The 26,413-nt window shown below is 40.9% G+C and overlaps 3 protein-coding genes across 3 annotated transcripts; 2 read left to right on the top strand and 1 right to left on the bottom strand.

Moving 5' to 3' along the window:
- The first annotated feature begins 80 nt into the window (after positions 1-80).
- On the top strand, positions 81-6,374 carry paf1 (PAF1 homolog, Paf1/RNA polymerase II complex component). The gene is made up of 14 exons (XM_083772678.1): positions 81-318; positions 1,146-1,178; positions 1,297-1,389; positions 2,047-2,168; positions 2,287-2,353; positions 2,459-2,560; positions 2,674-2,779; positions 3,637-3,705; positions 4,165-4,268; positions 4,366-4,482; positions 4,590-4,718; positions 5,090-5,195; positions 5,391-5,472; positions 5,593-6,374. Exons 1-14 carry the CDS (start codon positions 272-274, stop codon positions 6,030-6,032), a joined length of 1,617 nt encoding a protein of 538 aa, XP_083628804.1. The 5' UTR covers positions 81-271; the 3' UTR covers positions 6,033-6,374.
- Positions 6,375-6,694: 320 nt separating this feature from the next.
- gmfg (glia maturation factor, gamma) lies at positions 6,695-8,823 on the bottom strand. The gene is made up of 7 exons (XM_083772613.1): positions 8,699-8,823; positions 8,341-8,437; positions 7,930-7,979; positions 7,780-7,829; positions 7,583-7,668; positions 7,265-7,338; positions 6,695-6,834 (listed from the first exon to the last, which is right to left on the bottom strand). Exons 1-7 carry the CDS (start codon positions 8,753-8,755, stop codon positions 6,763-6,765), a joined length of 486 nt encoding a protein of 161 aa, XP_083628739.1. The 5' UTR covers positions 8,756-8,823; the 3' UTR covers positions 6,695-6,762.
- Positions 8,824-10,229: 1,406 nt separating this feature from the next.
- On the top strand, positions 10,230-25,803 carry samd4b (sterile alpha motif domain containing 4B). Its single transcript, XM_083773902.1, has 13 exons — positions 10,230-10,542; positions 11,964-12,460; positions 12,570-13,046; positions 13,644-13,886; positions 14,023-14,132; positions 14,695-14,781; positions 14,901-15,153; positions 15,325-15,410; positions 15,582-15,697; positions 16,862-17,060; positions 17,652-17,778; positions 19,703-19,786; positions 22,887-25,803. The coding sequence occupies exons 2-13, from the start codon at positions 12,265-12,267 to the stop codon at positions 22,913-22,915; spliced, it is 2,007 nt and encodes a 668-aa protein (XP_083630028.1). The 5' UTR covers positions 10,230-10,542; positions 11,964-12,264; the 3' UTR covers positions 22,916-25,803.
- Positions 25,804-26,413: the final 610 nt, after the last annotated feature.

Genomic DNA, 26,413 nt, shown 5'->3' with positions numbered 1-26,413 from the left:
TTGTGTTCTTTCCACTTTCAATGCCAGAACAGCAGGTGGCGCTCTCAAACATTGTGACCTGTAAATTTAATCCGGGATCAGGAAGGCGGAAGGACTGAAGTGCGCCTTGCCAAAAAAACCAGTGCCTGTGAAGTATAACGTTACGCATTAATAGTTTTATTTTGGATTAGGACTACGGGTTAATTTTATTTATATCTCTACGGCACACTTCGGTGGTTTGTGCCTACAAGAAAGAAAGCGTGCTCTGAATTGTCAGCAGTAGGTGCAGAACATGGCTCCAACTATCCAGTCTCAGTCTCAGCGAGAAGACGGTCACAGGTAAAATAACCAAAACAAACCAATGGAGATTAATGTTTGTTTCTTTCACTTTTCATTTCATAGCTGCTTCATGTCCCGGATTAATTCCAATTCGCCCACTAATCTTTTCGTTCGTAATTTAAGATATATTTTTGTACAATATGCAAAACATTACGAGAGGTTAGCTAAACCACATGCTTACTGCTTTAGTCAAAATACAAAGTATAATTAGGTTTTATTTTGTCCCAGTATGTCGCACAATAATCGTAATATGTAGGCATATGTGTAGTTTAGTGGTAGATGGTGTAGTTCACTGTACTAATTATGGGACAGAGTAGCCTTAGATCTAGCCTTAGATAAAGACTCGTAGTCGTAGTAGTATGTTTTTTCTTTATCGATTTAGACATTGTCATCATCAGACATTGTCAAAATTGATAAACTACGAGAGTCTTTGACGTAGTTTGACATTTTTGCCTGCCATATGATGTTAATAGTACGGTCACAAGAAACCTCTATAAGTATGCTCAATACTGACAGCCGGTCAACAAGTGGAATCATGAATGTATGTATAGTGTATATAGATCTTTTTACAGTCTATGATATAGATAGACATTACCAAATGTCCCACTTTAAACAAAAGAAGGCTGCCGGACTAAAAGTTAATTCCAGTTCGCTCGTTTTCACAGATCTTGTTGTAGGATGTGCAGGATCAGTCAAATACACATTCTTGCTTATACAGAAAGGAATGTGAGAAGAACAAGAACTGCAGGACAATAGTATAGACCCACCTAACAACACACAATGCTAGGCAAGTTTGTGACAAATGTGTGTGCTATTTTCTCTTCCAGTCGGAGCTCCTCGCATAGAACTGTTCCAGAGAGGTAATTTAATGTAGTGGCATTAATTTATAAATGTTATGTATCTGGAAATGTATTTATTTGTTTAAATATTCATTTCAAAGTAGTGGTGAACTGGTAACATGCTTTGGTCCCATTACAGGTCAGGAGTAGTCTGTCGGGTGAAATACTGCAACAGTCTACCTGATATACCCTTTGATCCAAAATTCATCACATATCCGTTCGACCAGCACAGGTAAATAATAAATATCCTGTCTGTCTGACTGTCTTCTCCTTCCAGTAGACAAGTGGTTTTTAGCCCATGACCCAAAAGAGAAACTTTGTATCCCCAGCCAGGACACAAACTAGTGAAAATAGCATATCTACAAGCTTACAAATGTGTCACTTCGCACTATGTTGAGAGCTTGTAGAACAGCTATTTTCACTACTACTTAAACATATGTTTTCTAATTTATGGAATTTATTTATTTTATTTCTTCATGGAATTACTGGAAACAATTATGAATTCTTTAGCAGATATTTTATAATTACGTTGGAAAATAAAAAAGCCTGAAAAAGCCTTTTATTTGATGAAGGCTGCAAATTGTATCAATGTTTTCTAGGGAAGCTTTCAAAACCTTTTTTCAGAATTTCAAAAATTATTGTATTTTCTTAATACAGAATGAGATCATATACAACATTGGTTATATCGGTTATCGGCCATAACAGCAGTTAATTATATCCGATATCGATATCGGCCAAAATGTCTCATCCGTACATCCCTATTCAAAACAAAATGTAGGAAACAAAACAATAAAGTTACCCATAGCCCAGTGTTTGGGAACCAGTGCAGTAGTAGACTGTTGAGCAGACTCAGACATGGCTTCACGTGTTTCTTCATGTTTTTGGACAGGTTTGTCCAGTATAAAGCCACCTCTCTGGAGAAGCAACACAAGCATGAGCTCCTGACAGAACCTGACCTTGGGGTCACTATTGATCTCATCAACCCAGACACCTACCGGATAGACCCAAGCAGTAAGTCTTCGATTGTAGACACTTAACCGCTGTTGTATAATTTACTTTTGAAGGTCCACATATGTTGGAGACTACATCTGTTGATCAAATACTACTTGATTGTGTTTTGCTTCTTCAGTTCTGCTGGACCCAGCAGATGAAAAGTTACTGGAAGAGGACATCCAAGCTCCATCCAGTTCAAAGAGGTAAGGACACAAAATACATGCATACACATAGCGTTTGCAATGTGTGAGTTATTATGACACAAATGTATTGTATCTTTTAAACCACTTCGTTCCTGTTCCTTATAGGTCTCAGCAGCATGCCAAGGTGGTCCCATGGATGAGAAAAACTGAGTACATTTCTACAGAATTTAACAGATATGGTGTCTCCAATGAGAAGGTTGAAGTCAAGTAAGTTAGTTGTAGCAAGATTAATGCTGCTAGATTAGTGCTTTTTTCATGTGCATATATTGGCCAATTCTGTGTAAAACCCACTCTTTAATCTGGATATCTTCTCTTGTTAGGATTGGTGTGTCTGTCAAACAACAGTTCACAGAAGAAGAGATCTACAAGGACAGAGACAGCCAGATTTCTGCCATTGAGAAGACATTTGAGGATGCGGCCAAGTCTGTGAGTAATTCTATTACTACCGGTATATGAGTTTTAATTAATTAATTAAGTAAGCTCTACAGGTTAGCAGGTGTACTATTTTTAACCCATTAAATCCGGGAAAGCAACCACATCAACCATTATTTTATATACAAGTTCACTAGCATTAAGCGAACATTTGATCTCAAATCCGGGGGGGGGGGGGGGGGGGTAGCTGTTTTCTAGCTGTAGCTGTTTTCAGAGATATACTGTACATTACTATACAGATTGGTCAGATTAAAAAATACAATTATTTCACTAAATTAGTTGCATAGTTCTTTAAGTTATTTCATCATACAGCTATGTATTAATGTAATCAGATACCCACAAGAAATTCCACAAAGGGTTCACATGCCAAAATAAATGGAAAGACACAGTTATGCTTATTGTGTTTTTCTTAACCCGATTAAGACCGTACTCTGATTTGGAAATAAGATAATGCTATTTAAGTGAGAATTTCAATAACCAATATATTTCTTTAATCGGGGGGAGATTGGTGTGTGCGCATGTAAACTCATTCAGTGGCAGGCTTTGGTAACCGTGGACAACTGTGTGAATTTGCATACAGCGTAATGGAACCTTCATTTCTGTAATTATTCCCTTTGGTTTTACTATAAACCAGAGGTCATGTAATTTGTCAGGCTCCTAAGTTAAACACTGTGCAGGACTCGGGATGCTAAACGCACACCAGTCTTAGTAGTGGTGCCAGCTCACGGCAGAAACATCTAAAGAGATAAGTCTTAAAAAGACAAAAGAGTGGCCGCACACACTGATAGCCAAAGTGCTGATATTTGTCTTTTAGTTAAACAAACATTATATAACTTCATTGTTCTCTCCAGATTGCCCAGCACTACAGTAAACCCAGAGTTACTCCAGTAGAGGTGATGCCTGTTTTCCCTGACTTCAAGGTGCGTCACAAACTTTTTTTTCCTTTTTTCTCATGTGTCTGAGCAAATCTGTATTTATTTGTGCTACACAAAGATTCAATTCCCATTGACAATGAAGCAATAGAAAATTAGAGCAAATAGACATGTTACGTCATGATGATAAGAGCGCCCCTCACTTCACGCAGGTGTGATTGTATTTTATATATACATACACACACACACACACACACATTTTCCAATTTTTCTCAAAAGTGAGGGGGGAAGAAAAGGAAAACAACTTTACATCGACTGCATTAAAGAAACACACAGCGACCATATAACATAAACACATTTAAACAAGCAAGTTTATGTACAGAACTTCATTGATCAGTGACGATGCATGCTACAAGATGGATGTTCTTGTTTGAATTTCACTATGTCATTTCACTATGAATGCTTTATGTGGACTGCAGACTAAATTAGCCATTTTCTGTTCTCCAGATGTGGATCAACCCATGTGCTCAGGTCATCTTTGACTCTGATCCTCAACCTAAAGACATGACAGCACCTGCAGGTGTGGAAATGATGTCTCAGGCCATGATCAGGTGTGTAAACATCAGCCTTTTGCAATTCTGCACAGTATTAGTTTCTTTAGTGACTGCCATTGATTTAGAGTGTGTGTTTTGTTTTGTTACATTACAGAGGTATGATGGATGAGGAAGGAAATCAGTTTGTAGCTTACTTCCTGCCCAATGAGGAAACTCTTCGTAAGCGCAAGAGGGATGTCGACGAGGAATTGGATTACATGCCAGATGAACTGTAAGTAAAGTTGCCAGAGTTTCTGTGTATAATAATAAGCATATAACGTAAAATTCTGTTACAGGGATACTACCAAGAAATTGATAACAATGTTTGATCTGTTACAGGTATGATTACAAGATAGCTCGGGAATATAATTGGAATGTGAAGAACAAAGCCAGCAAGGGATATGAAGAGAACTACTTCTTCATCTTCAGAGATGGGGATGGTGTTTACTACAATGAACTTGAGACCAGGTGAGTGATGAGCAGATTAACATACTTTCTGAATGTGCCTTTATGAAGAGTATGAGACCGTTTTAAAAGAATGATGCACTGAGTTCTGTCTTGCAATTACAGTCGGTCAGTCAGTTCATACACTTCAGCCTACCTCCTAACATTTGTGACATCAAGGGTTTCTTTTGAGCCTCGATACAATAAAAGTGGAATTCCGAAAAGCTTCAAGTAATGCAACTTGGCATTTGAAAACAATATAGGGGCGAACCACTATCGGGCTCTAGAAAGTGCTTATTTTCATGTCCTTACATTATTTAAGGTGTATTTTATATGGTTGCCATTTATATGTATGCATATGCTCATTCTCTTAACACATTTGCCTTGCATTGCAGAGTGCGTCTGAGTAAGAGGAGAGCCAAGGCTGGAGCACAGTCCACCACAAATGCTGTGCTTGTGTGCAAGCACAGAGACATGAATGAGAAGGAACTCGAGGCCCAAGTGAGTTTTCTACTTGTTCAGTCTAGAGTCTAGACTCTTAGTTTTGGTTACATAATGTCAATTCCCAGTGCACTACTTTTCAACTACTTTTCATCCAACATGTAATGGTAGTTTTTACTTTGAATTTGGTGGCAGTTGTATTAGTTAATAGTTGTAGTGACTTAATTGTGTTTAACCTCGCCATATCCTCATCAGGATGCTCGTAAAGCTCAGCTGGAGAACCATGAGCCTGAAGACGAAGAGGAAGACGTGGATAAACTGGACCTGCAGGAATCGGGTCAGTTGACATTGCTGTATCCACTCAGCTAACCCAACACATCTTTTCTTTAGCATAGTAACCACTGACTTACCGTAGATGACAATCACTTAAATTTATTTCCCCCCCCCCTTTCCCTAGGTGATGAGAAGGACAAGGGCAGCGGGAGCGAGGCAGATAACTCTGATAGTGAATCGGAGAAGGACGATGAAGAGCCGGGAGAACGGAGGGTGGAGGAGGAAGAGGATGAGGAAGGTAGGGCGAAGAAGCGACAGCGTAAAGCCAGCGGGAGTGAGAGCGGTGGTGAGGACAGGACCATGCGTGACGAGGAAGAGATCTTCGGCAGCGACGACGATAGCGAGGATAATGACAACGACAACGAGCCAAAGAACTCGGCCAGGAGCAGCGGGGAGGAGGGCAGCGGAAGTGAGGACGAAGGAGCGGACAGAAAGGGCCGGAGGAGTGGCAGTGCGTCTCCAGCACACAGTGACCGCAGCAGTGACCATTCAGAGGCTCGGGCTCAAAGTGGAAGTGGTAGTGAGCAAGGCTCAGATTCTACTGATGGCAGTGACAGCGAATAAGATTACTGTTGTAGACATTCTGGTGAATTCCAACTGCCCATGACAGTGTTTTATAACATTGCTATGCTACGTATCTTAATTGGGCTAATCCCTTGTTAAAAAGAAAGAAACCGTGAGGGAGATCCTTGTACCTTTTGGGCACCTATTTTTGTTTTATAGATTTAGCTTATATAGCACTTGTTAGAATTTATTTGTACTTCCCTTCTATTGATGTTGACAAAAACAAGTTATCTTTGCTAGGTTTCCAGTGCTGGAGCATGTAATGTTTGTTTCCTTGTTCATTTAGCTATTATCACATTATAGATGTGATCTGATAATAAAATTCAGATGTTTTTTTTTAAAGAGAAACAAAGTATCAAATCATTCCACTGACACCATGAATACCTAAATATTCATTCATCTTATTTAACTTTGGTGTGGTCTGAACATGTTTTATATTAATCAAATCAGTTAGTTTATGTTGCCACCGCACTGGTGTCTGGACAGTGCATTGTTCTAATAAACTTAACAAGCTCAGGTATTTATGTTCAATGAGTTATGGTTATGGTGCAAACATTTGATTAAATACATTTTATGTGCTGTTAGAATTGGCTAAAAAAACAGTTGCCATAAACAATAATTAATCAATCTTTATTGTCGCATCACATTACAAGTAAGGTGGGTGAAAAGCTTGGTTGTTCAGGCTCATTGCAGTTAAAAAACCTTTGATTATAGGACATTAAATGCATATTCAGTGGAAGAATGAGAGCTGGTCCTTCAGCCACTGCTCAGACAAGTCGTCATTGTTTCTTGTTTCAAATACCTAAGAAAGAATATTGTGTTATATATGAATGGCATTTGTGACATCTTCAGAGGCAATTGCATTAATGGTTTTATTAAACCAGAGGTACTCTCTATTAGTTGAGTACGTTTTAGTAAGAAGGCTGAGAAATATGGGCAACATGCCAATTGAAATGTATGTCCAATGGCATTAACCCTTAATGTGGTAAATACATTTGATAAATGTACTCAAAGTGACTCAGTGATTACATTTAAATGCAGACCATAAACCACATGAACCCTTGCATCCAGGAAATAGGTCTGTTGCAAAGTGTGCGTGATGTGTTGTGAGCTTGTAGATTTGTTATGCTAGCTATTTGACATGAAGTATATGGGTTTAAGTGCAACAAACAAAATTACAATAAGAGGAACCTGAAAATGTCTGGGCATCTGGAGGTGTATCTAACAATCACCTTAGTAAGCTCTGCAACTTGGACCAGCTGGTTTTTGCTACCTGCATACATCATTTGTTGCTCAGGCTTGCATCCTATAGAAGTGAGAGAAAGAAATACTGAGGAACATTAACCATATGAACCCTAAAAATGTATACGGTACAAGCTCAACACAGGCTGCCCATTGTGAGCTTGTTTGACTAATTTCAATGAAAATATTCTAGTGTAGAAGGGGTCAAGTCGGTCAATTATGTGTATAGGGTTCAAGTGGTTAAATATTCAATTCCATATTGTTAAATTTATAGAACTGGATTTTTCTTGAAGTGAGGGATTACGCACCCATTGGACTGGAGAATATGAAACACAGAGGATAAGACACTCGGCCATCTTCATGGTTATATTTGTAGCTGTAAACAATGAATGTGCTATTTTGTCAAGGAAAGCAAACTAATCAATAGCAAATATTTATACAGCTACTATAGTATTGTTTGATAAATGTATTTGTGCAGGATGTTCATGGCATTTTTCAAGGATATCTGGGTTGCCGCTCTGGAAGTTCTTCTCTCAGGTCATCCAGTGAAATGTTCTGAAAGAAAAGGCCATATTAAGTGATTTTTCATTTCAATGTATAACCTCAAAATGAAATCAAATTGATTTAAAAGAGAAAGCTTGTAAAATTTACTTGCCTCATATTCTTCCTGTAGGATGACCAGCTGTCTTTCCATATCTATTTTCACTATGAGAAATTAAGATTTATAATGAATGCATGAGTGGTCACAGCGAGATTTTCCCAGCTCACTGTAAGGACCGAAAAAGGGAACATAACTATTTTAGCTTCTCTTCATTGCCTTCCTGTCAGTTTTAGGATTGATAATAAGATTTTACTTTGTAATTATAAACATTTGAATTTGACTGTGAAACACTTTGTAATGGCGTTTAGGCCTAGACATCAAAATAATTGTATACAATGGATTCACAATTCAGCATTTTACTCTGGTTTTTTCTTGAATTGTCAAACTGGCTAATTCAATAATCTCTTCACTTGATGTATATGGGATAAGCAAACTAGTAACTGACATTCACAGTGTGCTACTTACTCAGTATGGCAGCATTGTTGGTCTCTTTACGGAATCTGAACTTCCTTAGTTTTTGTTTCAGACTTTCATCCACTTCACACACAACCAGAGAACTAGACTGCAATGTGATGGCAGAGTTAGATAAAACTACTTGCAACGGTACTCTGAACCACAAAATATACAATTGTTGGATGATCAGATATCAATATACAGTATGAAAGCATTAAATATTCAAAATGTTAAGATGACATATTGAGAGCAGGAAATGCACCATAGGAGGATGCCGTACCCTGTGTCAAGATCTGTGTAGCAATATTTTAGTATCAGATTTTAGTTTTAGTATCAGACACTGGCTGAATATAACTACATTTTGTAAAACATAACCAAGCATATTTCTGCAGAAGTCTATAAGCATGTAGTTATGGAGTAGTCTCATACCATTCTGAAAGAAGTCCTAGTAAGAAGTCCTTGTGTGCCTTATTTTCTTCGAGGTGAAACTGCCAGATGAAGAAGTCGCTTAGTTACAACTAGCTACTGACAACTTGCAACTGCTACTTTCAACATCCTCCTTTAGATGTCACACTACTCCCCGCACCTACGTATATGGCAGTTGTAGAAGGAATTCAGTACTAAATCTAACCCAACAAAAGATATATTGTGGGAGTCCCTGGCACAAAATCGTTCTCCTCTAAATCATATGGGGAAAAAAAAAAAAAAAAAAATCTTGTCATTGTGCTTGTTTGGGGGTCTTTGACATGAAAATGTTTGAAAACCACAACCTATTAGAGCAACCATTCCACATCAGATGTGCTTGTATTGGTTTATACAGTCTTTCACAATCTAGATGCCTCTGCACCTATACAGTTCTAACTGATTTATGATTTTACAATTTATAAAGTATCTAGTTAGAAGGTGTATAACTTGTTTATGTTGAGGTTAATTCAGCACAAAATAAATGTATTTATTATTATTATTATTATGTAATCATTGCCCCAGTATCCATCTTCAAGTTCATCCAAAAGGCTGCTGTTCGTGCTGTAATGAGACAGGTTGTTAATAATGATTCATGAAAGTGCTGTAGGCCTATAATGTAAGTGGAAATTAATTATACACTGTAAATTAAACGAATGGCTATGACAAATTAATTAATAACTGGTAATAACATAACACATTGACAACACATTAACATTATAATCTCATGTTGTTGAACCATCGCAAATTAATGTTTAACTAATAGTAGGCCTAATTTAGTTTACTAATAAATTAATCATGTGGGGTCAGCCCCGGTCATGGGACCGAGTGGGTGAGTTATTAAAGTGCCATATGGTAAAATTTGGAATACCGGAGAACTCGCCAGTTGAAGTCGCCGTGGCGAAAATTCTTCATCAATGTCTTCATCGTTATGCTATCATGCTGTCTTCATCAGTGTAGGCTAGTATGTCAAACTCACAGTTCGTTTCCAAAGTGATCAAATTATTTTGTGCAATTAAATGATCAGCTAGAGATAATGATAAAAAGGTGAGTAGGCCTATATGTGAATACCAATGATAAGTAGGCCTACCATTTCAGGTTATGTTTAATAATGAATTACATTGTTTCGGTACTTTGGTGTTTAAACTTTTAGCATTCCTAATTTGAAGCAACCCTAAATGAAGGTGAAGTAAAACTAAAATGGACTAAATCGCAAACTGGCGATGATTTATAATCCCACTTTTTTGTTCTCTGTTTTGTCTAAATTATGTGTTATTACAGTAATGTGGAATATTTTATTTATTTATTATTCTAATGTATAGGCCTATGCTAAATATTCATTCACAAACAAAAAAATAGTAGAATGAGTAGTTGTTGCCTACCGCCCAAGCGTATGACGTCAGAGTAACGTCTTACGTCACCTCTGAATCGAAGTAGATTTCTCCAAGCAGTGTACTCACCCTATTTTTCTGCATTGCAATAAATACTTTTGTACAAATATAATTCTACACATCATAATCAACATTACACGAGCTCGTCGATATAACGGAATATAATGATCATCGAACGCCACGCATCGGACGGAAACCTACGCTTCTTCCCTACGCTAAGCTAATGTTATTATTGCATTCATAAGAAGAAAACTTGCTAGCTAAAGAGGCTAGTAGCGCTAGCATTTAGCCTCCATCGCTACGAAGCTACCGAAGCTAGCACCATTAGCCCACCTCGTTAACAAGTGACAATTGACAAAAGGTAAACAAGGTGGAACCATTTGAATCCACACGGTGGATGCAACACTACTAGCCAGGGGTGTGTGGCGTTTTGTTAGGATTGAACTACGGTTTGACAGCCGGAGGACGATAAGAAAAAGCGGCATATTAGCCAGCAGCAACATAGGCAACGAAAAACAATACAAATACTGAACCCCTCTTCCATCACTGACTAGTAGGCCTAGCTGTCATGCTAACGCTAGCCACTCGTTAGCTAATGCTACACATGATAAGAGAGGTTCATTAAAGCAGGGGCACCAAAACAACACTGTGGGCGACCACACATTATTAACCATCGTCCCCATAGTTTGGTTTATTGAACGAAGCTGGAGTGAACATGCGTTAACTCCGCTGTCACAGTCAAATCCTCAAGTGTTACTATAGCATGCCTGCTAAATCCGGCATTTTCATATTGCATGTGCAGTGTTCTTTTATATGTGCTGTCCCGTCCAAATAAACGTTTAAATTAATAACTACGAGAGTGTACAAATGGAACCATTCAGACTAGGTGACATGTGTACACTCCGAGAGTCCGAGCCACAGATTGGCATATGAGGCAACCACACATTTTAACGCACTGATCGGTGATAGGAGTTGATGACCCCGAGACTGAGTGTAAACATTGACCATTTTTGGTTTAATTGAACACAGGATTTTACTGTGCTGGTTATGTGTTCTCAGATAATCTCTGCATTATGATTAGCTCAGCTGTTTGCCTGCTGGTACAGGTACATCATTTAAATGTCATTAGTCTAATCTGGCCAGTGGTAGCCTATTTGATGACTATGCAACCTTCTGCATTAGTGTTGTGTTAATAGCTAGTCTGTCATCACTTAGTTAGCTGTGTTATTAGGGTTGACAACAACAACATGAAATTCAAATAAGGGACACTTAGCCCGGTGTTCAAGTTTGTCTTCAGACCCTGTTAACTGTCACCGTAGAGACAGATGTTGTTCACAGCGACAGAATGAGCTGTCTGCAGTCAATGCCTTTTATTGGATCACAATGCCAAAACATACCGATGTGACTGATTCTTGTCTGGATAAAGAAGCGTCGGGCAGATGGACACTCACATTGCGTTGTGTGTGGACCTTAGGCAGGTTTTGTTGTTGAGAATGAGAGACCACCTGTCTCAGACAGGAAGACAACCCCTTCTTCATGTGAACTTGTACTTCTTTGTCGTAATAGCGCTCAAACTTTATTCTATCCTGCCTTGATCTCCTTACCCACCACCTCTCTCCCCCTCCCTTTCTTTGTTTTCTTGGAAAAATAACAACACAATGGGAACTATGCACAAAAACGAATTTCACTCATTTTGATGTGACAATAAATCTGAATCTATATGGATTAATGCCATGTACTAGTAAAACAAATGATACTATTCCCTGTCTGTTGATTCGGTAGGATGAAGATGATGTGATCCTGTGTGCGCCAGAGTGAGATGACCCCTATCAACTGTTTGAGTGACAATCCATTCTAAAAACTGAACAGTTCTTCTCACTACATCTCCATCTGCAAACTCTTGCAGCCACTCTTGTGCCTGAACCATGTGAGGGCCCTTCGCTCCAGTCTGAGGGGACCCCAGGACTGTTCCAAATAAGCCTCCGCTGTGCGGGGCTAGAGTGACCCTGTGTGTGAGAGAAAACCTCCCCAGTACCCTGCCTTCCCACCTGCATTCCGGTTCTCCTTCCTGAGGAGACACGCCATGATGTTCCGAGACCAGGTGGGAATCCTGACGGATTGGTTCAAGGGCTGGAATGAGTGTGAACAGACGGTGGCACTGTTGTCTCTGCTGAAGAGAGTGTCGCGCACCCAGGCTCGCTTCTTGCACATCTGTCTCGAGCACTGGCTGGCAGACTGCACAGAGATCCACATCTTAGAAGCCGAGGCCAACAATGCAGGTAGCAGACAGGTTACTGATTATGTATTCAGGTTATTGCAATTCATGTTTTAACGTCAACGAATACTTTACAAACCAGTCCTTCTCTCTATGCTTCCCCATGTCATCAGCTATTGTCAGTCAGTGGCACCAGGAGCCAAAGGAGAAGGTGGTGTCTCTGCTGCTGTCCCACCTGCCTCTGCTGCAGCCACGGAACAGCGAGGCCAAATGTGAGTACATGAAGCTGCTTCAGAAGGTGTTGAGTCACACCATTGAGAGCAGCCTGTTTGTGGAGGAGAGCAGGCAACTTTTATCGTACGCTCTCATCCACCCTGCCACCACCCTGGATGACCGCACCTCCCTGGCCATGTGGCTGAACCACCTGGAGGAGCACCTCTCCAGTGGCTACGCACCCTCCACGCGGGCCCCTTCCAGCCCTTACCACCCACGACAGGGCTCTGACGAGTGGCCCAGCTCTGCTGAGGCCCTTGACCCTGCCCTTGCCTGGCAAGATAAGTCCCCTTCCTCAAGCACGTCTCCAGCTGGCCAAAACGGACACATGCCTTTTCCAGGTGGGATGTCTTCTCCCATCAACAGCAACAACACAGGTATAAACAGGTTTTTGTTTGTTGAAAAGCATAGACTTCAATTATCTTTTCTGTTGTCAATCTTGTGCTGTACCTATTCTTTGAGGGGCACTATCCCCTCCAATACATGGCTTTTGAAGATTATGTCATATGGCAGCCAATTCTATGGGGTTTGTTTAGGGCACTTATGACATAAATCGTTTGCCAGTCAAGTCTATGGACTTTAATGTTTTTTTTAGGGCACTTAGGATGTAAATCGTTTGCCAGCCAAGTCTATGCACTTTAATGTTTGTGAGCACCAAACGTAAGCCGTCATGTGGCTGATATAAATACATGTATATAAAATACTTGTAATCAATTTTGTTTCATACATGATGCCCCCTATAAAGACCAAGATGCCGCCCCACACACGTGGACATGCTTAAAACAAACATTAAAAAGTCCATTATTCTAATCTGGGCTGCCACCTCGTCCTGTAGCAGCCAAGTCCCCCCCCCCCGTACAAAAGCAATAAAAAGCGCCCCTCACTTCACACGAGTGGGATTTTCTATTTATTTGTGTGTGATCTGTGTCATTTCTAATAATCTCCATACGTGGATTGCCATGCGTCCTTGCCAGGTATTGGTGGGCAGCTACAACCCAGCCCTCTGAAGAAGACCTTGTCCCTCATCCCTTCCAGCCCTCATGGATGTGGAACTGAGTGGATTAGCCAGGAAGACCTGGGGGGCAGGCAGGCCTTCGCCCCAACAGACCATGCACCCCTGTCCCCCCAGAGCAGTGTAGCCTCTTCAGGCAGTGAGCAGACAGATGACCAAGGCTCGATGCGCAACACTTTTCAAGAAGATGGCAGTGGCATGAAAGGTCAGACTTTACCAACTAAATGAGGCTAAATGGTAGTCAGTAAAAGCCATGCATTACCAACAGTCATACAAACTGTAAAGTATTTGTATTTTCTTCCCCCTCTTCATATTTGTATGTCATTGTATGCGTGGTCAAGATGTCCCCATGTGGTTGAAGAGCCTCCGTCTTCACAAATATGCGTCACTGTTCTCCCAGATGAATTATGAGGAAATGATGATTCTGACAGAGCACCACCTAGAGTCGCAGGTTTGTCATTTTTGAGGGGCGCTAGCCCCTCCTATATACAGGTTTAATGTTTGTTTTTAGTTCAATGTTTGTTTTAAAAACGCCTTTGACAATGAAGAGAAATTAATGTTTGTTTTTAGCTCAATCTTTGTTTTAAAAATGCCATTGACAATGAAGGGAACATTTACGTCATCTTGTCCCACAACACAAACATTACAATAAAGATAATTTATTGTTTGTTTTGTCACTGTTTTACATCACCTTAAATCATAGCAACATGAGTTAGACTTTAATATATTGGCGCCCCTCACTTCACACGGGTGTGATTTTATTTTTATTCGCCAGGGCTAGGTTTTGATTATTCCATCCCTCATTAGTTCTCCTCAAACTCATACACCCACCGCTAATGAGGCATGAAATTAAGCAATGCACCCTGCAGTTACATAGGGCCATTATAAATGGTTTGATTTTTGCCTTTGCACCGTAGCTTTAATGAAACAGATGGTCTAGCAGGTAGCCCAATGAGAAATATCTCCTAATTTTTGGGCAAACCCATTTTGTCTTCCCTATTTCTCCTTTTCAGAATGTTACTAAAGGCGCACGGCACAAGATCGCCTTGAGTATTCAGAAACTGCGAGAAAGGCAAAGTGTCCTCAAGTCTTTAGAGAAGGTAAGGGAAATTATTTGCAGAGTTGATGATCTGTATTTGTGCTAATAAAAAGCGCCCGTGGTTATTTACCTGCTTTTCATCTTTAAAATTGAATAACATATCTAACCCTCCTTTGGCAGGACATCTTGGAAGGTGGAAACTTACGTAATGCCCTCCAAGAGCTACAGCAAATTATTATCACACCCATGAAGGCCTACATCCCACCCAGTGCAGTTCAGACCACCTCAGAGGGCACCAAGATAGGGTCAGATAAAGAGCTGGGCACAGACGGTTTCCAGTCCCACAACCCCCCTCCTTGCGACGGAGAGTCCTCAGCTACACCCATCTCAGACGGTGACATCGCTGGACAGTTCACACGTGTAATGGGTAAAGGTACGCTGGACATCGCTCGCTCGCCAGTGTGTGTGTGTGTGTATGTGTATGTGTTTTAATGCTGTGTCCCAGTGGGGCCCTGCAAGCTGAGCTGGCCTTGTGTGTCGAATGATCAGATTTGCTGCGTTAACATTTATGTAGTGATGTGTAAACCTTGCCTGTGATTTGCAGTATGCACCCAGCTGTTGGTATCAAGGCCAGATGAGGAGAATATCAGCTGCTACCTTCAGCTCATTGAAAAGTGTCTGATACATGAGGTGAGAATGAGTCCAGCTTTTTATTTCTTGCTTACTTCCACACTTGTGTTGTGTGCTGTGATTCTGTTACTCCTACACAATAACACTATAAGAAACTCATGGGGATTGAGTTTGAAACCCTTTAGTGTTTGGAGTTCTAACATCATGCTGTGCTGTCCGTTACTCTGTCAGGCTTTCACAGAAACACAGAAAAAGAGGGTCGTCTCCTGGAAGCAGCAGATCCTCAAATTGCTGCGCCTGTTCCCCAGAAAAGCCATGCTGGACATGCCTGTGTACCGACAGAAAGGGTGAGACAGTGTTGGCTCTGTATCCCCTTTGTCTCTCTGTTAGTAACACTGTGCGCGCTATATGCCATAACCATACCCTGTGAATATCCAGTTCTCTATAGGGCCCAGCAAAATATCCCAAAAGGGGCGTAAACATTTGTGGCTTCCAGCCCGCAGTCCTTGTTGTGGGGCAAGTAGGACCCTAGGAGAGACACAGATCAATCACTTTGCTAGAGTGACACGACTTATAGCGTATTACACTACTTTAATGGTTCATACTGTGCCATAACAGAAGGACTTTAGAAGGAAGGATTTTATCGTCTGGACTTTCTATCAAACAATCAAGTTTCAAGCAAATGTGCACTGACGGCGCACAGAACCATGGATGCATAACAGCCAAGCACTGGTCATTTAATTAAGCCACATACACATTTATATAATCAATGAGGGTTCTATTTTAATTGGGTGTCTAGCTCGTAATTTTATTTATATAGCACTATTAGTATAATTGTAATCCATCTACAACGTAGTAGTGAGCTTGCAGATCAGCTATTTTCAATAAACAGATTTAACAGTTAAAAACCAACCAATCTACATTGTATTGTATCTTGTTAAAGTGTTCTTGATGAATGTATTCATGAACACCCAGAAAATAGCCAAAATGTCACTGCACTGCAAAAGACGTAAAAGTAGGTCAACTGTCAATTAACTACCAGTAGCTTATTAAAGTAGCCAATTAGATTAACAATCAATAGAAAAACACACCAGATCTAGAGGTAGGCCTATATTATATATTGTTAATAAGTGTTCTTGAATCATAGCCTACCATGTGTGACAGTGCATAGCTCAAGCTCAACTAGAAATGTTGAGCGCAAGCCTCGTCTTTCCTTTAGTTTTCCGTTCAATCTTTAGTCGTCAAATGAGTAATTTTACGAACGCAAAGCTTTTGACATCCGTTCAGCTATGGTTCAGTTTGCCCCACAACACAGTGAGCTAGTAAATATGCTATTTTCACTACTTGAAGATTTTTGTTTTTCAAATGTATGGAATTTTTATTTATTGTATTTATTAATGATTTTTTAAATGATAATCACAAACAAAAAACAAGATAAAGGGATACGCCTGCTCATCGATGTCTCTTATAAATGTTTAATGTCATTTCTGTCCTGTCTGTACTTTATCTAGTTGGGCATATGGGTCCAACTCTCTCCCCACAGCAGGCTCTGTGAGTGGAGCTCTAGGACGCCGGGGAACGAGGCAGTTCCAGATCGCCCCTCGTGGGCTCCCAGCCGGTCGTATGGGGCTTCTGAGTCCAGGTGGTATCGGAGGAGTTTCCCCACGTCACAGCCTCACTAACCCTGCTCTGGGAAGTCAGGGTAGACAAGTCAGTAGCTCTGTTCCTGGCTAGTCAAAAGCATAATTGACACTTCCGTGTATGTTTTACACTTGGAAATCAGTTATTTTTGGCAAGGGACATGGTCGTGGTACAAATTATTTATAAATTTGGTTTAGCCATTTATAACACAGTGGTGAAGCTGCAAATCAATGACAGAAGTGGAGGAAGGTTCTTATGATATTATGTATAACATTTTCTTTGTTGTAAAACATTGTCAAATAACTTTTAACGTAATCCTCGAGAGGCAATTTGGTCTTTTCAATTGCCAAAAATGATTCATCACTAGGGTGCCCAGTGGCTCACCTTGAAAGAGTGAATATTAGAGTCCTACGTGGGAGTGTTTTGTTAATCTCACTCCCACCCGCTCCTGTTGGATTTCTGACTACTCCCGCCCATGGTATAGTCCTTCCCGCAACCGGCCCTGGTACGATTCCGACCAGAGGCCAATTATAATCATTATCATACCTCAAGATAATTTGTTTTTATATTGACTTTGCTGAATAGACGGGAAAGAAAAGTTTCAAACCCATTATATGAGTGACAATTTGTTAATGAGAACTGGTCTTTTCCATGTTGTAGAACTTATGGTTTGCCAACCCCGGAGGCAGTAACAGCATGCCAAGTCAGAGTCGCAGTTCCGTGCAACGAACCCACTCGCTGCCTGTCCACACATCCCCGCAAACCATGCTTCTGTTCCAGCAGCAAGGTACTGTACAGTGACTGTATTCTAATACAAGTAAGACGCACAAACGCGGGAAGCGAACGCAGCTCGTAAATTGCAATAACAACAATTAGAATAAATTACGTACTTTTTTTTTCTTTTTAGTTTTAAGTTTTCTACTGTGTGTGTGTGTGTGTGTGTGTGTGTGTGTGTGTGTGTGTGTGTGTGTGGTTGTTTGTGTGTGTGGTTGTTTGTGTGTGTGTGCGCTACAGCTGCGCCCTCTGGTGGCGGGCGGGTGGTGTCACAGCGGGACAGACAGACACACACACACAGACATGATCTGCAGGGTCTCATAGTTAGTGCTCATTGCGTTCGCAATTAACATGGTTATTATACATATTCCACCTCCGTCATCACACCAACACTGCACTACAGAATTAATTTACGTGTTCATTATACTCCCCCCATTTGTAGGTTAGTCATTCACTTGTTGAGCCCCTCAGTTGATTCTCTGTGTTCTCTCAGTGGAATTACCATCTTTGCTCAAAGCACAACAACACGTTAATCTGTTCCCGGTGTTGATAAAATAATTGGTAAATAATTGGAAGCCTCGAGCTTCTGCAATGCAATGCAGGTTGCTCTGATCATGTTTAATGCAGGCATTTCACAGATTTTTCCAATTGTTATACCCATCTCTTGTCAATTTTGACTAAAATCAATCGTCTTTCAGAAGATAAAATGTGATTTCATCATTTTTTAGATGTCATAATACTCATAATGCCCATACCCAATATATTATATTGGGTATGGGCATGAGTGAAAATTCTTAGTGCATGTAGTTCTGAAAGTTGCTATAATGGTGTTTCTAGTGTACTGAGTACTATGCTGTTTCTCATTCCAAACACTTTTGGCGTTTGAAGGGGTTGTTTACTTTCCTGCTACATGTACCATACGTCATGTAGACACGTCAATATGATTGACAGACGGTCATAGGTAGAGAGGTCGCACACACCAATAATCAATATTTAGGCCCAGGCGGTGGCGTAACCGTCTGGGCACCCGACTGGTAATCCAGTCGCAGTGTGCCGCGGGTTCGACTCCCGAGCCCGACATGGCCTTTACTGCATGTCATCCCCTCTCTCTCCCGTTTCCTGTCAGCCTACTGTCTGTCCCTTCAAAAACCAATAAAAGGCGTAAGCCGCAAAAAAAAATCTATATATAAAAAAGATCTATATTTAATAGCTTTATTTCTCTACATCAGGACAAACGTTTCGGCTATCCAGCCAGGCTGGAGTCCAGTAGCCTTTATGTTGACACTGATCTGGCCCACTGTAGTTGTTATGCCCGTCTTGTTTGTAACCATGAACTAATTCCCATGCCAGATTATTTGGGGAGTGCTCATTTTGGTGCACCCAACATCCTGCATATTTGCTGTTTTACAATAAATGCTTGACCTTTAAAAACACACAAGCCTTTAAGCTTTTGAAGCTCACCGAAGGAAGTCGCTATAGGTGAGCGATCCCTGTGTCAAGCAGCTGATGGCCCTGTACATCAGCGAGCATGCTGTTTGAGTAGCCAAACCATGGCAGATGTACTGTTAGGTTGGTCGTCACAAATGGAGCGCTTCCTCTGTGATTCCTCCACGTGTCAAAGCTAATCACAACGTCCCCACTTCTTAAGCTCTACTCTAAACTAATTTGGTGGCATGCCAAGATAAGCATTAGACTTACAGCCCCGACATTGTGGGATCGAATCCAACTCCCGATGCTATTTATTTACATATCTAAAAATCAATCGTCTTTCAGAAGATAAAATGTGATTTCATCATTTTTTAGACTCATAATGCCCATACCCAATATATTATATTGGGTATGGGCATGAGTGAAAATTCTTAGTGCATGTAGTTCTGAAAGTTGCTATAATGGTGTTTCTAGTGTACTGAGTACTATGCTGTTTCTCATTCCTTCAGAATGCCAAGTTCCAGGTGCCGACCTGGAAATCAACCCCACGCTGGAGTCACTGTGCCTCAGTATGACAGAGCATGCCTTAGGGGGTAAGCATCCTCAGCCGTTCCCATAGACTTTATGGGACCATCATGTAACCCATTGGTTTCTGCAGACGCGTTTTGAAGCCACTTTTTGGGCAATTTCAAATCCACCATCTTGGAACGTCCGGTCCCAAAAAGCAACCAGAATCAACTGATATTGGCTGCATCCGCAGCAAGGGCGGGTCTTCACTCGGTAGAACCAGTAGAAACATACCCTACTTCATCATGAATTTGAATTGAAAAATAAAACGTCAAAAAAGAGATTGACAACAAAGTATTTATGAAAATATGTACCAAGTTCATGAAATTATAGTATAAGGTTTGGCCAAATTCTCATTCACTTGCATGAAGTAAAAATGCTTCTGTAGCCAGCAGGAGGGGAAATGCAGACGGAGAACCATTTAGAGCTGCATGCTGATAATGACTTCCTATTTGATCTCAAATCCAGCAGAGCTTCTTTGCCACCTGGCAGTTCCCCACTGAAGCCGATTTATGCTTCTAATGTACAAGGTTGACGTTCTGCTATTTTCGGTGTACTTATGCCAGTACCTCCAGACAACACACACATCAAAGAACGGGAAACAACTAATTAAAATTCACATTATGATGTCTGCAGGCTAAAAACTGAGTTCAGGCCATTATCACGATTTTTTCAATAGTGGGACAGGTGTATTTTATTTTGCTTTATTTATTTGCCCTCAACTTGTTCCTTCCATTCCTCTCTCTTCGTCAACTATATCCCATTAGATTACACTTGAAAGTGTCCTGGCTATCAACATTTGGTTAGGTCTTGTGAAGTTGCCAAATTTATGTTAATTCTAGCCTCGGTACCAGGCTTTCATTTTTGTTGGTGCAAAAATGGAAAGCCTGGAGGAACGCATTGGCCGCTCTGGTCTAAAAGTGGGAGTCAACCCTTCTGGGTGGGCGTCACTCCAAATTATGTGACGTAGCGCTGCACTAGGGGGGAGAGGAGGGGCCGGGGGTGACGGACAGATCGATGAGATCCAATCAGGGCGTGCGCAAATCTCAGCCGCGACCCGCCCCTCTAGACCAGAAACCTAACACGTTAGCTCAGGCTAGGTTAATTCTAACCTGACTCTGCCAGATGGGGGCGGTATTGATTCACATGTTCACAATACAGCCTCCAACTGGGATGCATGATATCAGGCGCTCGTTAACACTTTTGGCGTTTGAAGGGGTTGTTTACTTTCCTGCTACATGTACCATACGTCATGTAGACACGTCAATATGATTGACAGACGGTCCCATCCAATCACCTGACAAGTACCTTGAAAAAAGAAGCAGATTACATGGTACAATAGGTAGAGAGGTCGCACACACCAAGAATCAATATTTAGGCCCAGGCGGTGGCGTAACCGTCTGGGCACCCGACTGGTAATCCAGTCACAGTGTGCCGCGGGTTCGACTCCCGAGCCCGACACGGCCTTTACTGCATGTCATCCCCCCATCTCTCTCCCGTTTCCTGTCAGCCTACTGTCTGTCCCTTCAAAAACCAATAAAAGGCGTAAGCCGCAAAAAAATATATATATAAAAAAAAAATCTATATTTAATAGCTTTATTTCTCTACATCAGGACAAACGTTTCGGCTATCCAGCCAGGCTGGAGTCCAGTAGCCTTTATGTTGACACTGATCTGGCCCACTGTAGTTGTTATGCCCGTCTTGTTTGTAAGCATGAACTAATTCCCATGCCAGATTATTTGGGGAGTGCTCATTTTGGTGCACCCAACATCCTGCATATTTGCTGTTTTACAATAAATGCTTGACCTTTAAAAACACACAAGCCTTTAAGCTTTTGAAGCTCACCGAAGGAAGTCGCTATAGGTGAGAGATCCCTGTGTCAAGCAGCTGATGGCCCTGTACATCAGCGAGCATGCTGTTTGAGTAGCCAAACCATGGCAGATGTACTGTTAGGTTGGTCGTCACAAATGGAGCGCTTCCTCTGTGATTCCTCCACGTGTCAAAGCTAATCACAACGTCCCCACTTCTTAAGCTCTACTCTAAACTAATTTGGTGGCATGCCAAGATAAGCATTAGACTTACAGCCCCGACATTGTGGGATCGAATCCAACTCCCGATGCTATTTATTTACATATCTAAAATGCGTCTCACATTATTTTATTAGGATTAAGGTTAGTTTTATAGTTTTTGTTGCCCCCGGCGAGTCGGACCACTTGGCCCACTTGGTGAGAACAGACTACAGTCCCTAATATTAAGTTAAGTAGCTAGGCTAAGAAACAGTTACGACGACAAAGGCACGCCGACGCCGTTGGAATGGACTAGAGCCACGAGTGGCACCTCCGAGCGAGCTCAGGCGAGTGAGTCGACATGCTGAACATTGCGATGTCTGCCTCAGGCGACTCCGCGCCGTTAGAGTTAGGTCCCGATAATATAATAATAATAATTGTTAGGAATTGATAGGAACAGAATCATCATTCTGGTGGCCAGAAATATCTAAATCAAGCGTGTTTTGGGGTGCATGTTCTCATATTCAGCACAACTGCCTATCAAAGTGACTAAGAGTCAATCACAGCGCATGCAGTGTTATCCTCCAGATCATGGCAAAAAGGGTTTGCAATAAACAGTGGAGGGATATATTCAGAATAATCAAATGAACAAGGAAGGGGACACAACAAGAATTGAAGCAAAAGCATACATATCTCAAAGAACGAGAAATCCCATAAGCTCGTCCTTAAATGCAACCAACACAGCCATGTGGATGAGTAGTGTCCTTGACACCATTTCCCCACTTGGCGACGGCTTGATTGACCTTCAAGTAGCAACCGGTTGCTTTTGCTAAGGTATTTTATTTGACATGGATGTTTGTGGGTGGGGGTTTGTGACAGGCCAGTTAGGCATGGAAGATAAATTCAAGCACTTAATGCCCCCTTGTGTTTAACCAAATTTTTTTCCAAGCATCAAGTGAAACTGGTGTCTCAGTTGATCTGTGTAGTAATTTTGGTCCACTGGCTTTTGTAGTATTGACTTAAGATTGGGTCTCTTTTTCAGCCAGGTTTACATAGGGTGGAAATTTGACGGTGCAGTATATTTATGTTCACATATGTTCATCTCCAATCTCCTCCTCAGATGGTATAGACCGAACATCAACAATATGAAAAGCAGAGAAAAAGAAGAGTAACAAACTTCACTTCAAGTGAGGCCTGTTCAGCTTCTCATCGCCCAGCACAAGATATATGCTTCAGAAAACAAGGCAAATGGTCACTACAAAAACGACAAAAACTGTGTATATGTTCTCTGATATTTTTGTACTTTATTATATACAACTAAGTTTATTATAAATGGAATACAGATGATTATTATATTGCCGGAGGGAGAAGAGGTAAATTGTGCAAACTGCTCCATGTTGTCTGCAGGACTGTGACATGATGTGCAGACTCAGTTTGCCGTAGTCTAGAGAGGAAAATGGCGGATCGGTGCTGTCTTAAAGGGGTTCTGCCCTGTGTTAACTCTTTTTCTCCTCCCAGCAAAAAATAAACAAACACTTGACAGTCACGGCTCACGCCCCATGAAATATTTAAGAGTCAAACCTTTCCCAATGAGGAATAAGGCACTTTTCTCCTCCTCCACATGCACATATAATCTTTGAAATTGGGCACTGAGCTCTAATTGATACACCGATACACTCACACAGAGGCTCTACCTGTATCTAGGGATTTATTCAGAAACACAGCCACAAATCAAACCCATAATGCTTGTTCTGAATCTGTAGCCAGTACTATCAAGGGCATGTGTTGATCGAAGCTTAAAAGGCTTTCCTTGGTTCTTTGTCCTATATCTGCCCTGCTCCCAAATACATTAGAGGAAAATGACCGAATAGGGGGCATATAATTCTTGTGTTTTGTGACAGCCAAGCAAGTAGGACTAAAGGTATTGAGGAGAACGGGTTTGCAACTGAATCATAGATAATACCCATTGTCTTGGTTCATCTCCGTAAAGGTATAACGACTGTGTCCTACTCTTACCTCTACAAAGCCAAAGAGAAGGGCTGTGTGATTGTTAATTCAAGAATGATGCAGAAAGATGCAACAGAATGGTATATTTGTTTAAAAAAAGAATGACAGCCATTTAAATAATTCATGCCAACTGTGGCATGTCTGTTAATATTAGGTGCCCTACTACACAAATGATGATGAATCTCAATTTGTGCCGAGGAATCCCCACAGGGTTGAATAAGGGCTGGTGAGGTGTGAGCTATGAGTGCTGGTTTTATACTTAATTGATAAGAAGAGAGGGTAAGTGTCTGTTTTAAATTTACAATTTAATGCAGGTTGAGGAAAATGTCAACCCTCTGGCCCCCTTATGATTGGTGCAGATGAAGCTCCATCAGTACTCGGTACTCACTTCCTCGCCCTCACCGTGCCCTCTCCTCAAAATGGCCAGTGTGGAGATTTGATGATTCATACTTTTCAAGGTGCTTGGAAATGTCCATATTTTCCATTTTGAGTCCTTCTATGTTTCAGTCATAAAAAACCCTAACATTATCATGTGGTATCCGTGTTGAATCTCAAAAACTGTCTAATACAGCCTCTGTGTTTGAATGTGGCAGAGCGGAGGTGCATGTAAGTGTAATATGGTCTTAACTTTTGGATCACTTTTGGTTGAATCATAAGGCAGGGATAACCATTTGCATATTATTTCTGCAGAGCCATAGTTGGTCTGTTTAGTAAACATGGTTATTTACAAATTGTCTTTTCCACTTGTATTTTTTACTCTCCCTTGATATTGATAACTTATGCTTTTTTCTATAATTGCATGTTTTTGCCACACTAATTCAGCACTGTTGTAGATAGGACAGAATAGTCATGGTGGTTGGTGATGCTCAGGATCACCAACAAGAAAGCAGAAATGTTGCAACTAATGTTCTATGTTAATACCGCCTAAATGTCACTGTTTACATCTTGCTGGGATATGCCCGTTTCATGCTATGTGATGTCATGAATTTTCCATTGTCTCACTATGTAACACATTAAAGTACTGAAGCCTTCTCATAAATGAGCTGGCAGGGTAGAGCTTGACAACAGATACCTTCTTACCCCTTATTTACCAACTCTAGTTTAGTGTTTTGGTAGAAACTTCAAGTGAGGTATGCACACCTTGCCTTTGTGGTTGAGGAGTGATGTGAAAAGAACAGTTTTCCAGGCCTTATGATTAAACTGTTGTCACTGCAGAATGATCCTGAATAGTATTCTAGTCATGGTTTTCTTCAGAGCAGGCTCTTGGATAGATCTGACTTGGTGAATGCATCAGATTCATACCCATGAAGAGGCTTCTATGGTTGACCAATTTAAGATTGTTATCTTATTTTAAACAATGAAGCGTATTAGCTATACTGTATATCAATGCTCTTATGTTATATGGCTCAGATACTCATTTTGATTACCTCAGCAAAGGTTGGAACCTTGTGAGACTTGTACAGTACAGTACTGTTAATACTACACATGGAAAATGCATAGGCTACAGGTGCCTATGCATTATGGAATATGTAGCAGGAGATGAAAATGCTTATCTGAGCTGTAAATAATGTGACTATGTGTATAACCGAACAGACACTAATAACAGGCCAAGGAATATGTTTACTCCGTGTTTACATTCCAGTGATGGGTGAAATGGGTTAGAAAATGCACTTCATAAGTTCAGCCTTGGATATATTTTCACATACCAAGCCACCACTAATGAGGTACAAATCCTATGTGATATGATGGCTACTACCAAGTGGTCTGTCAGATATTGTCTATGTCCCTGCCTGGCTTAGTGAATAAAGCAGTCAGTTGTAGGCTATATTGCATCTTTGTCTTGTACAATTTATATTTAATTCTAATGACTCCCCAAACATTTTCTAATATTTTATGAATGAACATTTTGCATCCCATGCTTACACACACTACCTTTTTACTGTCACTCATTGTATGTTTGACTGGTCTGAACTGCAGCATTCATGAGATGGACAGTCCAAATAAAGGAGTTAAATTCTTTTGCTACTTGATTCATGGCTTGTGTTATATCTCATCTGTGTACTTCGAGACATGATTTCGGTGCCTTTTCAGTTGTCTACACAGAACATTACGCCTCGATGTGTGCCGAACCTTACCCATACCATTCTTTTTTTACTGTGGGTCAGGGAGGGTTGACCCACCCACAAGCACCTGTGTTCATTGTAATTTGTGTACTGGAGCTTAGGCCTACCCTATATAACCCAAGTTCCCAACCAAGTCAACCTATGGGGCTCGGGTTATGGGTCTACCTGTGCATGATGACAATACTGCTTAATGCGTATCCATTCGAGTATGCAGACATCACATACTATTGACCATATGCAGACCGCATCCATCTTGCCAGCAAGGTACTAACTAGGTGCAACTTCCCATTGACAGCCCATTCATCCAAACAGAAAAGCCCCATCTAATTTTATTTAACAATGTAAAACTCACCAACATTGGAGCTGTATGGAAAGCTTCAATTATCCTCTTTCAATCTTTAAAGTTTTAGTTTCATAAAAATCCACCGTAGACATGTTATGAGCTACTTCCTGTCAAGACATCGCGCAGGGTATTTTTTTTCGAAGTGTCATAGTTTGGAAGCACTTGTTATCAGTA

This window comes from Protomyctophum parallelum (assembly GCF_964188405.1).
Source record: "Protomyctophum parallelum genome assembly, chromosome: 9".
NCBI classification, from domain to species: Eukaryota; Metazoa; Chordata; class Actinopteri; order Myctophiformes; family Myctophidae; genus Protomyctophum; species Protomyctophum parallelum.
Note: the sequence above shows the minus strand (reverse complement) of the source record. Positions and strands in the feature narration are given on the sequence as shown.